This window comes from Pezoporus wallicus, unplaced genomic scaffold, assembly GCF_028554395.1.
Source record: "Pezoporus wallicus isolate ANWC-B61680 ecotype Strahan unplaced genomic scaffold, APGP_CSIRO_Pwel_v1 contig_5958, whole genome shotgun sequence".
NCBI lineage: Eukaryota > Metazoa > Chordata > Aves > Psittaciformes > Psittacidae > Pezoporus > Pezoporus wallicus.
Genome location: NW_026638491.1, coordinates 3,203,601 through 3,216,040, shown reverse-complemented (window position 1 = coordinate 3,216,040; position 12,440 = coordinate 3,203,601). Strand labels below are relative to the sequence as shown.

General features: G+C 34.2%; 1 protein-coding gene across 7 annotated transcripts in view; it reads left to right on the top strand.

The window, feature by feature from the left end:
• ELP4 (elongator acetyltransferase complex subunit 4) overlaps positions 1–12,440 on the top strand; it is a 138,388-nt gene that overhangs the window by 17,456 nt on the left and 108,492 nt on the right. For all 7 annotated transcript variants that reach the window (XR_008972353.1, XM_057411003.1, XM_057411004.1 and 4 more), the window contains one exon: positions 7,468–7,596. Coding sequence is in view for 6 of the 7 variants with exons in the window: in XM_057411003.1 (XP_057266986.1) it covers positions 7,468–7,596 (129 nt within the window). In the remaining variant the exon portion in view is untranslated. The remainder of the gene's footprint in view (positions 1–7,467; positions 7,597–12,440) is intronic.

The following is a 12,440-nucleotide window of genomic DNA, read 5'->3' as shown; positions in this document are numbered from 1 at the left end:
CAGATACACAGCTTCAGTGTGTTTGCTAGATACATCCTGAAGTCAAGTCAGTCAGGAGACACCAGGATTCAGCTGTTGCATGCTGTTCAATGTTATCACTTAATACACAGAAATCTAATTACAGTTACAGCACTGCTGAACTTTCCTGACGCCTATTATTTCTGTTTTTGAAGTGAAGATAGCCTTGTGGCACAAAGACTAGGGTTGAAGCTAACCCTGGCAGCTGTCTCAGAGTTTGAAAGTTTCTTTGAAAAGTCTAATTTCCTTACTATATAGCTCTTGCTCATCTGTTTACTTTTCTTACTTGTATGGTGGGTAAATAGAATATCTAATTTTACTTTTTTGTCTATTAAAACATTAATGTTTTAAGTATATTATACTATATAATTTTCTGTATGACAAAACAGTGTTATAAATTTCACAAAGAAGTTGTATGGGTGTGAAAGGATGCTGGAAAAAAAATCATTTCTCTTTAAAAAGAATGAAATCCTTTTAAGCAGTATCCACACTCGGAGCTCTCTAATGTGTAAAGCTTAGTCTTTGTCAAAAGTTCTAACTAATCTAATAAAAAGATTTTACAGAACCAAAGGAAATAAATGTTTGGCTTAAATTTCAGGTTTCCCCTCTAGCAGTCCTTGGCTGTTTATTACAGTATTTTCTTTCATGATCTTAGTTATGAGATTGATTGTTTTTAAACGCAGCTCTTACTTAGCCTGTTCAATGTATCATGGAAGTAGTAGCGTAGAACCTCCGAATGTTTAGGCTTCAATGTTCTCAAATAACTATTTTACAAATCTACTTGGTAACTCTGTAGAATTTATTTGCTCAGTTAGCGAACTATTGCTGATGGTGCTAAAGGTGTTTGTGAATAATGCTGTTATTAGATCTGTTTAGACTTAGCTTATTATACTTTGCAGCAGAGTTTACAGAATTTTGGGCAAGGGCACTCATTTTTATTTAGTTTTTTCACATTACTTCTTTTACTAGGTCATTCTCTTTTTTGTTGTATTCATCTTTTATGTAAGCATTCTTGAGCTGATTCAGAAAAAATGAAATAAATAAAAAAATCTACTTGTATGCATTCCTGGGTTTCAGTGGTGTGAGACAGAGCCATAGTGCAATGAAGTTACAGCAAAGGGTTCTGTGACTTGACTGTGGGGTTCACTTCTCTGTATATGAAGTAGAGAATATATTCGTATGGGTTAAAAAAAAAAATAAAAAATCCCCCTTACAGTACTTTCCATTAACCTTCTTTATTTCCTAACCCAGAAGAATATTACTTCCCTTTTCACATAATTCTTGTTTATCCTGAGTTGACATCCATTTGGTCCTTTTGAATGCCAAATAAAAATTTCCATAGCACAGCCTTACCTGGAGATGGAAATAAATTGTTGCACAAGGGCCACTGAAAGGAGAAAAATTCTGTCATTTGTGTTCTTTAACAGTAGACCTTGTCTTCACAAGTGTTTACAATCAAAATAGAATCCTCCCCCCTTTTGGGAGTCGGGCCCTTAAAACTGACATTTATATAATACCTTATTGAAAAGAAAATATTTTCCCTTCCTGACTTACCATCTGGTGTCCTCTAAATACTAAATATTAACATATTGAAAAAGAGCCTTAAACCCATGTGAGTTTAAATATTGTTGCAGTTAAAGTTCAACAGTGAGCTGTACTCCCTTTAGTAGTTTTTATTCCACATTTCTTTAATCTTACCTATGATGATAGTGTATTGCAAAATAGCTGCATAAAACCATGTGAACAACATATTTATTGATACATAAATAGATAATGTTTTAAATTCTTAAGTGCTATTAATTATACAGTTATTGAAACCTCTAAGGATCAAAGGATTTTATATCAGAGGGATTTCACATACAGCTTGGATTATGTTGCTAAATAATAGCACAGTAGTACTTCTTTAGAATTGAAAAATAGCTTAGAGAGGAGTATGATGCCTATAGTTGGTGTAATGCATTGGTAATTAAGAAGGTGTGAGGTTAAGCTTCATTAGCTGCTGTGGGATTGTATCTTGGATTTTATTATCCCCTAGAGAACGTAAGAAGCGAGAGAGGTCAAACTGTTAGAATCTGATTTTGCTTCGTGCATCTGCCAAAACAAGGCAGGCAAAGTAATGTGGCAGCAAACACAGAAAGGCCTAGCTTGCTCACAGGTATGGGTTGTGCTCCACATTATTACAAAGCTAAAATATTTATTAATGAAGTTGTTTCTTGTTTGCAATAAAACCTTCATAAGCTGAGTTTGTAGAAAACAAATTTATTTTAATTGCATTGTCCTTTAGTATTAGCACTTTGGAAAATAATTTTCTTTCCCAAACTTTTTATTTTAAAACATAGTAACAAACCTCTCTTTCCTTCCTACTACATCTCACCCAAAGACAAATGCCCAATCAAACCACACTTAATAACTTTAGCACTTGTCTGCCTTTCTGTGTACTCATGTTACAGAGCAAAGACTGGTATTTTAGTTGACCCCAAGAAATGCTGTGGTTTTGGTTTGTTGTGGGTTTTTTTGTTTTTTACTACTGCACTGCTGTGTGCTTTGGATTTTAATATACCTTATGAGAGATTTATCTTTTCTTAGCCTGGAAGAATGTAACAGTTCTCAGGAGTTGATACACTGGATGCCACAAAATTGTCAGTCCGAAAGCTTTTCAAAGCTATATGATGTGGGAGCGGAGATACTTTTAAGCAGAAACAGGTTAAATAGAGATACTACAGGCTGAGAAATCAAGTCTCTTAGTCTTTTGTTTAAGTAACACTTTTATTTCCAAATTCTGAATGTAATTTTGGAAGTAACTTTTAAGCATTTTCATTAACTTGTATTCTGAAATTCTGATTTTTATTCTAAGAACATAAAGGTATTTAAACCTAAACAGGCTCACAATCCCAAATCCTACTTTAAATTCTGATATTTTCAGCAGAATTTAAGCGCTTTTTCATTGTGATAGAGAAGTACAGTTCTCAAACATAAATAATTATTTAATAAGACTGCTGGAAAATAGTGTGTTTCTTAATTTGCAATGAAGCTGGGAGAACGGGAGTTGTGCTAAATCACTGCTCCTGAGTCCACTCACACAGATATCTTGAGGAGAAGCCCAGGCTTACCCATCTTAAAATGTTGCTCATGTCTTCGACTACTCTCCGTGCATGTTTTGCTGTATAGTTTTCAGTTCGCTTTTTATATAGCTGTGCCAGAAAAGCTGGTGTTCTGTGGCTAGTTTGGCTGCTGGTTTGCTTCACCCTTTCCATAACTTTTCCTTCTAGTTTTAAGAACAATCTGAGAATTGATGAATATGTTGTAGTTCTTGGACAATAATGATACTTTTCATGACATGGAAGAGCTATGAAGTACTTATCTAACAACCAGCCTTAATCTTTGAGAGTATGCCTATGTTATGACAATGGAAAACTTTTTCGCACTTGGGTGCTTTGTATCACTCAGGTATGGTCAGGTTTGGAAAGAGCTGTTTCCTTGAAAAAAAGAGCATTTAAATATCTGTTTCAGAAGAGGGGAAAACCTTTTGTTCCAGTTGCATTTATCATGAAGATAAAGATGTTTGGATCATTTCAATTTCAGTATTGCCCATAAAACAGGTTTATATAACTGTGTTCTTTGTCTGTAATTCTCCCAGTCCCAAGCCTACTAACCAGTTCTAAGCTCTCCTCCTTTCGAAATGTGCTTATACAAAGATCTAGTTTTGAAAATTATGGACTGGGATACATGAGTCAGGACATCCTAAGGCAAAACAATGTTAGCAATCATCTGTATATCATACTTAGTCTTTTACGAGGCTAATGAAGGCATGCACATTGACTTCTAGTCAACGGAGACATACCTTCAAATAGCAACCACATGTTCTGCCTCTCTTTCATACAGGTTAGTGTAAATGAGACAGAAACAAGGGTAAACAGAAGCTGGGATAATTGTGGTAAAGTTAGGATGTTTCTTGCACAGGGACAAGAAAAAGGTACATCTAAGAAACATATTTTTCAGCTAAGTGTGGTAATTATTAGATAATGCATTTTGGAAAAGCCACTGAGGAAATAAAGAGTTGTTCTTGGCACGAGAGTGCTTCTTATTCCTCCTGTGGGGTAGCAAGGGACTAGAACAGCATAAACCTGATGTAAAATAATGTATGTGCTGACTGCAATGGTAATAAACTATACTAAACTATATTGTCAAAAAAAGACTACTTCAGATGATTACTTAGAAGGGTCTTTACTAGCTTCAGGTAAAGCCATTTTAACTTGATCTCTTAATCTGCTTCATTCTTAGCAGCAGTTAGGGCATACCGCAGTGCCTAATTGTGTTGCACTGATAATGCGTCTGCCTCTGATTATTTTGGACTGAGGTTCTGAGTGTCATCAGCTAGTGTCTCCCTTCCATATAGTGCTGTGTAAGAAGGTTTTGTTCTGTGTTTGACTGCAAGGCAAAAGCTTTCTTTCAGTGTTATATGAGGGTATTGAAGTAGCTTGTGTTTCATCAGTAATGCTTGGAGAATCTCCCCTTACTGTCTTGACCTCTGTCACATTATGTGTGATGTATATAAAGACAAATGTATATAGCTAAATGCCTCCATCTCAAATTTTCAAATTTGCCTTTGCCTATTATTATATAGTAACAATGAACTAGTAGTACAAGTGACAGGCTTTTGCAGTGATTCTAGAGGAGAAAAATATTAAATTGCTTGAAAAAAATGTTGGTGATGTTTTTCTTCTTACTTCCAGTAAAGGTGAACTATGCCATTTCCTGGATTTCAGCTTTGTGTTTGATGTGATACCTGCTCAGTCATAATACAGCAAGATGAGGTAGCAACTTGTTACATCAGTGGTGGGATTTGAAATGGGCACAAGCTCTGGGAGTTTGATAAAATGCTTAAGCAGGATTTCAGGATTTCTTCCAAACTTCTCTTGGCTGGCACTTGTTTTCAGAAAAACAGAGGTTACTCACCAGGATAAAAATTTAAAGGTAGTACCTGGGAGCCAGTTGATCTTGCTGAATGAAAGGAAGAGAGATCTGGAAATGTTGGTTTGGCCTGTGGGATTATTCCTTTACATAACTCACTTTTTAAATGAAGGTTGACTTTTTCTTTTTTTTAATTACTGCAGTTGAGCAATATTTTGACATGATCATGTGTTAGCAGCTTTTCACTATAAAAGACATTTTTACAATAGCCAGTTTAAATCTATGGATACATCTATTAGGAAATTAAATTTGCATAAAAGTTTAACTGTCCAGTAGTTTGTTTTCAACATAGCACCTAAATTTGAAATAAGATTCATTAACTATTTATTGTGGATATCTGAGTTACATTAGAAATTCAATTTTTTCTTTTTTTCTTTTTTTTTTGTAATTAAAATCCTTTCTGTAATGCTCTTAGAAGTAAACACAAATAATATGTATCCACATAGATGTGAAATGCATTGGTGTGCTTGTCAGCTCATGTTTGTATTTAGACTTTTTCAGAAGCTTTCGGTACAGTGTTCTGTTTTCATTTTCTCCTACCCATCAGAAATCTTTGAAAGTTTCCCTGCTTTCATTCTGGGTAGGTATAAGTAAACTTTGACAAGAATAATGTGTTTTTTTTTTTTAATTTATTTTTCTTTTTACTGGAACATCCATTATAAATCTGTAAATTTAATGAAAGTGGTAAATACTAACTTACAATTACCATCTTTGTGTAGCTTTCCTACCCACAAAGCTTAATTTTTAAACTCTGCTAGTATCGGTATGATATACAAGTGTATCTTTTAAATAAGCTGTAAGAAATCTTAACATTTAATTCTGTACATCACCATCCTCCTTCACAGCCTTTGCCAGGCTTTTGCCAAATGAAAGTGAATAAAATAAAATTATGTGCTCAAAAGGTATGGCTTCATCTTCTGCTCAGCTTCTGAAACACAGGGGTACAGCTGTCCTATTTCTGCAACTGTTGAAGCAACTACATAAATGTTTTCATAGCTTCCATTACCCTTTCTCTGAGGGGGCATACTGACCAGCCACTGAAAGAGACAAACAGTTGTCCTGAAATTAGAAACATTTGTTCTCAATGTTTTCAATAATTGTAGATATTATGATAATTTATACTAAAGAAACAAAAATAAATCATGTTGTTCCAAAGATTACATACTGGACTATACGCAGGTTTTCTCTCTTGTATTCTTTAATATTGAATTAGTGTAATATTAAATCCAAAATGGATTAAAACTTTCGTTGTCTTATTTCTATGTGTGTCTGTTTATACCGTGTCTGCCTACATAAAGCTGTGACTGTAATTTGATGTTTATGGTCCATATCAGCTCTATGTTATGTTTCATTTGTATCCCATACTTCCATTGAGCTGCTTTTCTGAAGTTTTCAGATTTTATTTTTTTCTTTTTATGTCTTCACACCTCATACCTTATAACAGAGATCCCGGCTAGCTCTATATATTTTTAACCCTTGAGACTACATCTCAGTTCTCTCTCAAGAGTCTTTGTTTAATGAACTTAGTTTTCAAATAAATCTTGGCTCTATTTATAGCAGATAAAGAGTACTTTTTCATTCCAGCTTACAGAGATGGGTGATAAAGTTGGGTCAGAAAACTTGGTAGCACTTCATTCCTCTAGTCAAAGAGCATAAATTCTGAACACTGTGCTTGGATTGCATCCAGTGTTGTTCACTTTTTCAGCAATGCAAGAAAGATAGAAAGCAGAAGAGTGTAATACAGCATTGTTCCTAATCTAGGTCTAAATCAAAGCGGCAGTTCTGTCCTCATAAAACAATTACACTCTCCTGTGTGCAGTGTTCTTTTTTATTTTTATTTATTTTTAAAGCCAGAAGTGTTTCTATTAGATCCTTCTGATAAACATTCTAGTACTAAATATTTGTCCCTTCCTTTCATTCCTTTATTTGTGCTCATGAGGAAGCCATCATTAGTAGATATCATGCATAATGGCTAGGAGAAGAGAAAATTGAAGCCATCCTGTTACAGTTATTTTCAGCCTGTGTCGGTAGGCTGTTGGGTCTGTTGAATGCTGTTGAAAGATCTACAGAAGCTAACAAAGAAAAGTGATCTTATTATAAAATAGGCTTAAATTCACTATGCAGTGAAGTTGTCTTTTCTCAGAAATAGAATAGTTTAGGAGATCAATCTTTAAAGCAAGATGAAAAAAAAAGGGAATGTGGATGTTGCTCAAAATGTGTTGCATATTCAGTGTGGTATTTCCATTCTGCATTCTCTTATAGTTGCATAGTTTCCCCATAATAATTACATGTATTTCTTCACCCTCAGTTTTGGTAGTGAGGCAGTATTTCAGAACAGCTATTTTAATCAAGTTTTGTTAAAAAATTTGCGACTATCCATTATATTAAGTATATTATCTAACTTTTAGGGGGAGAGAAATAAAAATCTGAACTGCCATTTCTACCAACAGCTGACACTCTCTTGCTCTCCATCTGCAGGAGCTTCCAGCCCCTTTTCTTGATGAGCAAAGAAATGAATTGGGAGAAGAAGCAACAGCTGTTAAGTCTGCAGATTTTCAGGATTCTATGAAAATAGCCTGGCGCTACCAAAATTTACCAAAAATTGAGGTAATAGGTATTTCATGTTTTTTTCCTCTTGCAGTCAAAATGAATTTGCAGAGCATATGCTTTTCCATATAATCTACACAACAGAACCGCCAACAGACAGTTTTACAGGATTGCCTCCTGAGGGCAAATTATCATACACCACAAATACCAAAGTAGTTTTGATTGCTAGAGATACAGAGAGAAGGGAATTTGTGAGTGCAGGAAATGTAAAACTTTATGCAGACAGTAGTAACTTAAAAGTAAAAAAAAAGTTAACATTCCATGGAATTTTTCCATTAGTATTATGGTATTATAGTATTAGTATTATTAAATTGAGACAGCTTGTTGTGAAAGTTTTAATAATTTGGTCACTTACAAACTTTCCCCAAATTTAGTTGTACACAAATTGCTTAAGTAGGTTTAATCAGCAGTACTTACTAGATCTCTGTGGTGAAAGTACTGGTGTGAAAGCAAGCTGTTGTCCTGCTTATCCATGTGCATAGCAGAAGTAAGCACTTGAGATTATATCAGCATCACTGTCACTAGAAACTAATCACTGTGCAGGGAGAGTACAAGAAACAAGCCCAATGATCAGTCTTTCAGAGTTTGCAGTTGTTAGTGTTTTGTGAATAATATACCTCCAGAGGTTGGTGACTTTCTTACTTAATCCAATGGCACAATCAACCCATAACAAAATTATAGCATTTCTGATGATCTAGAACAAAAAGCTTATTTTCCCCTTGCATTGTAGCTTACATTTATAAATTCTGGTTTAGATGTAGTCATACCTGCCTAGTAAGTTCAGTCTTAGTCTTAAAAACATAATTGGAATGTGACAAAATGATCTTACAAGGCTTGGCGTGTTTGGTTTTCTGTGAAATTGCCCAGACACGGTTATATAGTTGTGTCAGAAAAGACTTATATATGGTGACATACCAAATCAAACAGCCTCCAGGGTAACCATATAATCTCATCAATTTTATTATTGTGGAGCTGGCTTTGCCACTCTGAACCATCCCAAAAATAATTTGTCCTTTTTAAAATCTAGCAGAATTTCTGGTACACTGGTATTGAACTGATTGCATATTGGTCACAAATAGTGTTCTGATGTCCTAACAAAATAGCAAAACATAAATAATCCAGGTAGATATGTAGTCATCTTCTATAACTTCATAGAAGTAATCACTTTCACTAATACAATATTTCACTATAATACATAATGTACTTATCCTCAGTTACTGAAATTTGATTATGCAAGATAGAATAAAATCTTTTGTGGGGTATTTCCCTTGTTACCATGGTTGCTTTCTGAATAGTCATGGATACCGATCAATCTGAATAGCTGAGATACAACATTTTTAATGTATATGTTAAATTTATTTTAAAAATGAAAACTTGCAAATGGCGGTCTAAAGCCATCTAGACCTAAAACTCCTCAGGATATTCTGATAACTGAAAAATAGGTTTGAAATTTATATTTTTCAACATTTTATTTGCTATTTTTTATGATTTATTTACGTTGTTGGTGCTGTGCTAAATTTGATTGGTGAATATACACCATTGAGGAAAAATGTCATGTTGCCTTGCAGCACCCTAGATGTTTGATACACTTAGCCGTATCATTTAATTAACAACTTCAGCTGTGATTTATTCTTTAAATATTCTTTTGCTGAAAAAAAAAAAGCCCAGAAACAAAACAAAACATTGAATTAATTTTCAAGGTGTATTTTCCAAAGTGGTTGAAATGAGAAACCAGTACATTCTGAAAAACTGCTGTCAAATAATTTCAAGTATGAAAGAGAGAAAATAGCTTTGCTTTAACTAGAACTCTAGTTAGCAGGAAACTTTTCCATCCACTATCTGCCTTTACATGAAGTTAAGAATGCTGAGTAAAAGCTGGTTTTGTGGTTTTTTTAGTCCTTAATTTATTTTTTATTTCTAAGTAATAAAAGAGATTTTCATTAATAGTTCACATGTTCCCTTCCCATTTATTAGACCTTATTTCTGCATGGTATTTATATTGGTACTCTTAATGACTATCACAGTTGCTCCTTACATGTTGCATATACCTTGTACATCAGAAAAAGACAGAAGATAGAGAAGAAATTTTTCAGAGTAACATGTGCTTGATGTGCCTTTGCCAGTTTGTTACTTTCATCTGTATCAGAGGTTAATTTTGTTTAAACTTTTGAGTATATGGACAGCCTATTTTGCAATGCAAGACAGTTGTGGGGTTTTTCTTTTTTTTTTTTTTCTTTTTTTTTTTTTTTGAATGAACTGCTTATGTTCTTGGGGCAATATATAAACTGTCACAGCATGAAATCAATTTTCTGCCTTGATTCATCCCAAATCTGAGATTTCTAGCACATTAGTATTGCAATTAGAAACATTAACAGCAGACGGTAGTATAAAAGCATGCTCTGCTCACTGACAGTTTAGTGTATTTCTCCTTGTGCAAAGTAGGAAAGAACAGGCTTGAGCCTCCAATCCACTAATAAATTTATCAGATCAAACTTAGAGGAGTGGAAAGTCTCTGCTTCACACTCTCCATGGTCATTCTGCTAAGGCAGATTATTCATGCTTACTTGATTCAGGTAGGCTTTTTGCAAGCTTCCCCGCTAAGCCTGGGAATGCAGTACATTGAGGCCTATTCACAGGCTTCTGACATAGACCGAGCTTTTATTGCATGGTGTTTTATTATAGACAAATCCTAGTCTCCACCCAGTTTGTAGGCACTGTGCTTATTCTTTTGAATCAAGAGAGGTTATCACCTACCTTAATCCATGCAGCAGGGTGGATTAAGGACACCAATGTGCCTCAGGATTCTCAAAGAGGATCCTGGAAACTTCTTGTTTCTTCTTTTTTGCTGTCTTTACTAAACTCTATTGGGTCTCAGTAAGGATTTGCATCTGAAATGGGCAACCTGGAGCTTTTCTCAATGAAGACATCAGATCAAAGTTCAGTTAGTCAAGGCCTTTCTAAAACATTAAGGGGGCTTGGAAGTACACAGTAAAAAGATGAGCTCTGGCAGAGATTGCAGTAAAAACATTCTGATCTGTAATCCGGATAAAGAATAGATTATAGGCCAAAGAACAGCCCCTGTTTAAATTGCTTTCAGAATCCTCATTTTAAATAAAGTTACATTTTATGTTAAAAATATTTAGGGTTTGATAGATTGTTGCATTTTGTTGGGCTTCCTTCTTTAAAAATCAGTTACTGATAAATCGGAGCACTGACTTAGAGAATGTGGGTTTCTTATATTTTTTTTGAGAAAACTGATCTGCCTCTTATGACTAGATATACATGAACAATTTTGTGGTTTTTTTTTTAATTAGAAACTAATTATGTATTTTAGTGAAAAGTTTGGGTTTAGTTTGGTTATTCTATTGGTTTTGTAGGAAAGATTGTATTGTTGTTGCTGTTTATAATCTTTGATAACTGATCAGGCCTACTACCTATTAATCAAATAATTTCAAAGTATATGCTCCAAATCAAATTATTCTAATTAATCTTAGCAGGTTTTCGTAAGCTGAAGCATGAAACAAAATTGTGGAAATAAATGGCATGATTGATTTCAGAAAGCTAACTATAAATACATGGCCATGTCTGGCATGTCTGTATTTTTTTTTTTTACTGTTATAGTACTTACTTTATTAGCAAGACCAAGGTTTATGAAAACCACAAGCTTTCTTCAATAATTGGAGTTGAAACGGAATAATTTGTTGCTCAATATACAAAAAAATACTTAGATCCCATTACTGTAATAATTCAGTATACCTATTGCCATTCCTATACATAGCAAGAATAGCAAGTGTGGAGATTGGAGCAGAAGTTGTTCCAAAGAAATTCGTTGCATACACACACAACCCTGCTTAACTTTCAAATAGTGGATAAAATGTATATATATTGGTCTGCTCAAAAGAAAAATCCTTTTATAGAATGTTCTAAATTGTTACAGAACCTATTGAAAAACTTTATTTACTGAGGGTATTTCTGATCACTTTTCGAAAGGAAGTCCGTGCTTTTAAGTACAAACAAAATAATATTTCATTTTACCTACCAATCCAAACTTCTCTTCAAAACAACCTTTCAAAAGCATTCTGTTCTACAGCATCAGCATCCTTAAATATCTCTCTCACCTGTTCTCTTACACAACCACTGAGATACTTCATCTGTTTTAATACTTTATCATTTAATAAGTGAGGTGGCTCTTGGATTTTAAAAGGAATTCAGCTTCACAGTAAGTCTTGGAGTTAGGAGATAGAAAAATGACTTTAAAATATTTTTGCATATTCCTGCAGTCCAGGCCTAGGGTAGTTGTCCTGTAAATAAACTAATTGGTGGTCTGCTGTTAAAAGTCCAGGATTCAGCACCTTTCTCAGTCTTGGCATCCTGCCAAGTAGAAATGCCGTGGTTTTGGTTGATATTTGTATTATAAAACTTATTTGGTTATTCTAAATGACCTTTCTTTTTCCTCAAAAGAGTTAAAACAGTTGATGAGAGAATCTGATCCAGAGCACAGTGGTGTTTGTGCTATAACCTAAAGATCAATTTCACTATTGTTTTGATAATCTGTTACTCCTTTACAGTGTGTTCATTAAAAAAATACTATAAAGTGGTTTACATTTGTGCCAAGTGTTTTCCTTCCCTTGAAGTTCCTCATTTGCCTCTCAGCTTTACTCTGCTTGACTGTTCATTCCAGGATAGCTTTGAAGGACAGAAAAGATGAAGAAAATGGATTGCTACATGAAGAGCAAAACCTGTTCAATTCCTATAGCAGACAACTTCAATGTACTATGTACTACTGCATATTATAACAATCTAGGGGATGTTAACATTACATGTTTGACTCAAATAATGTTGCA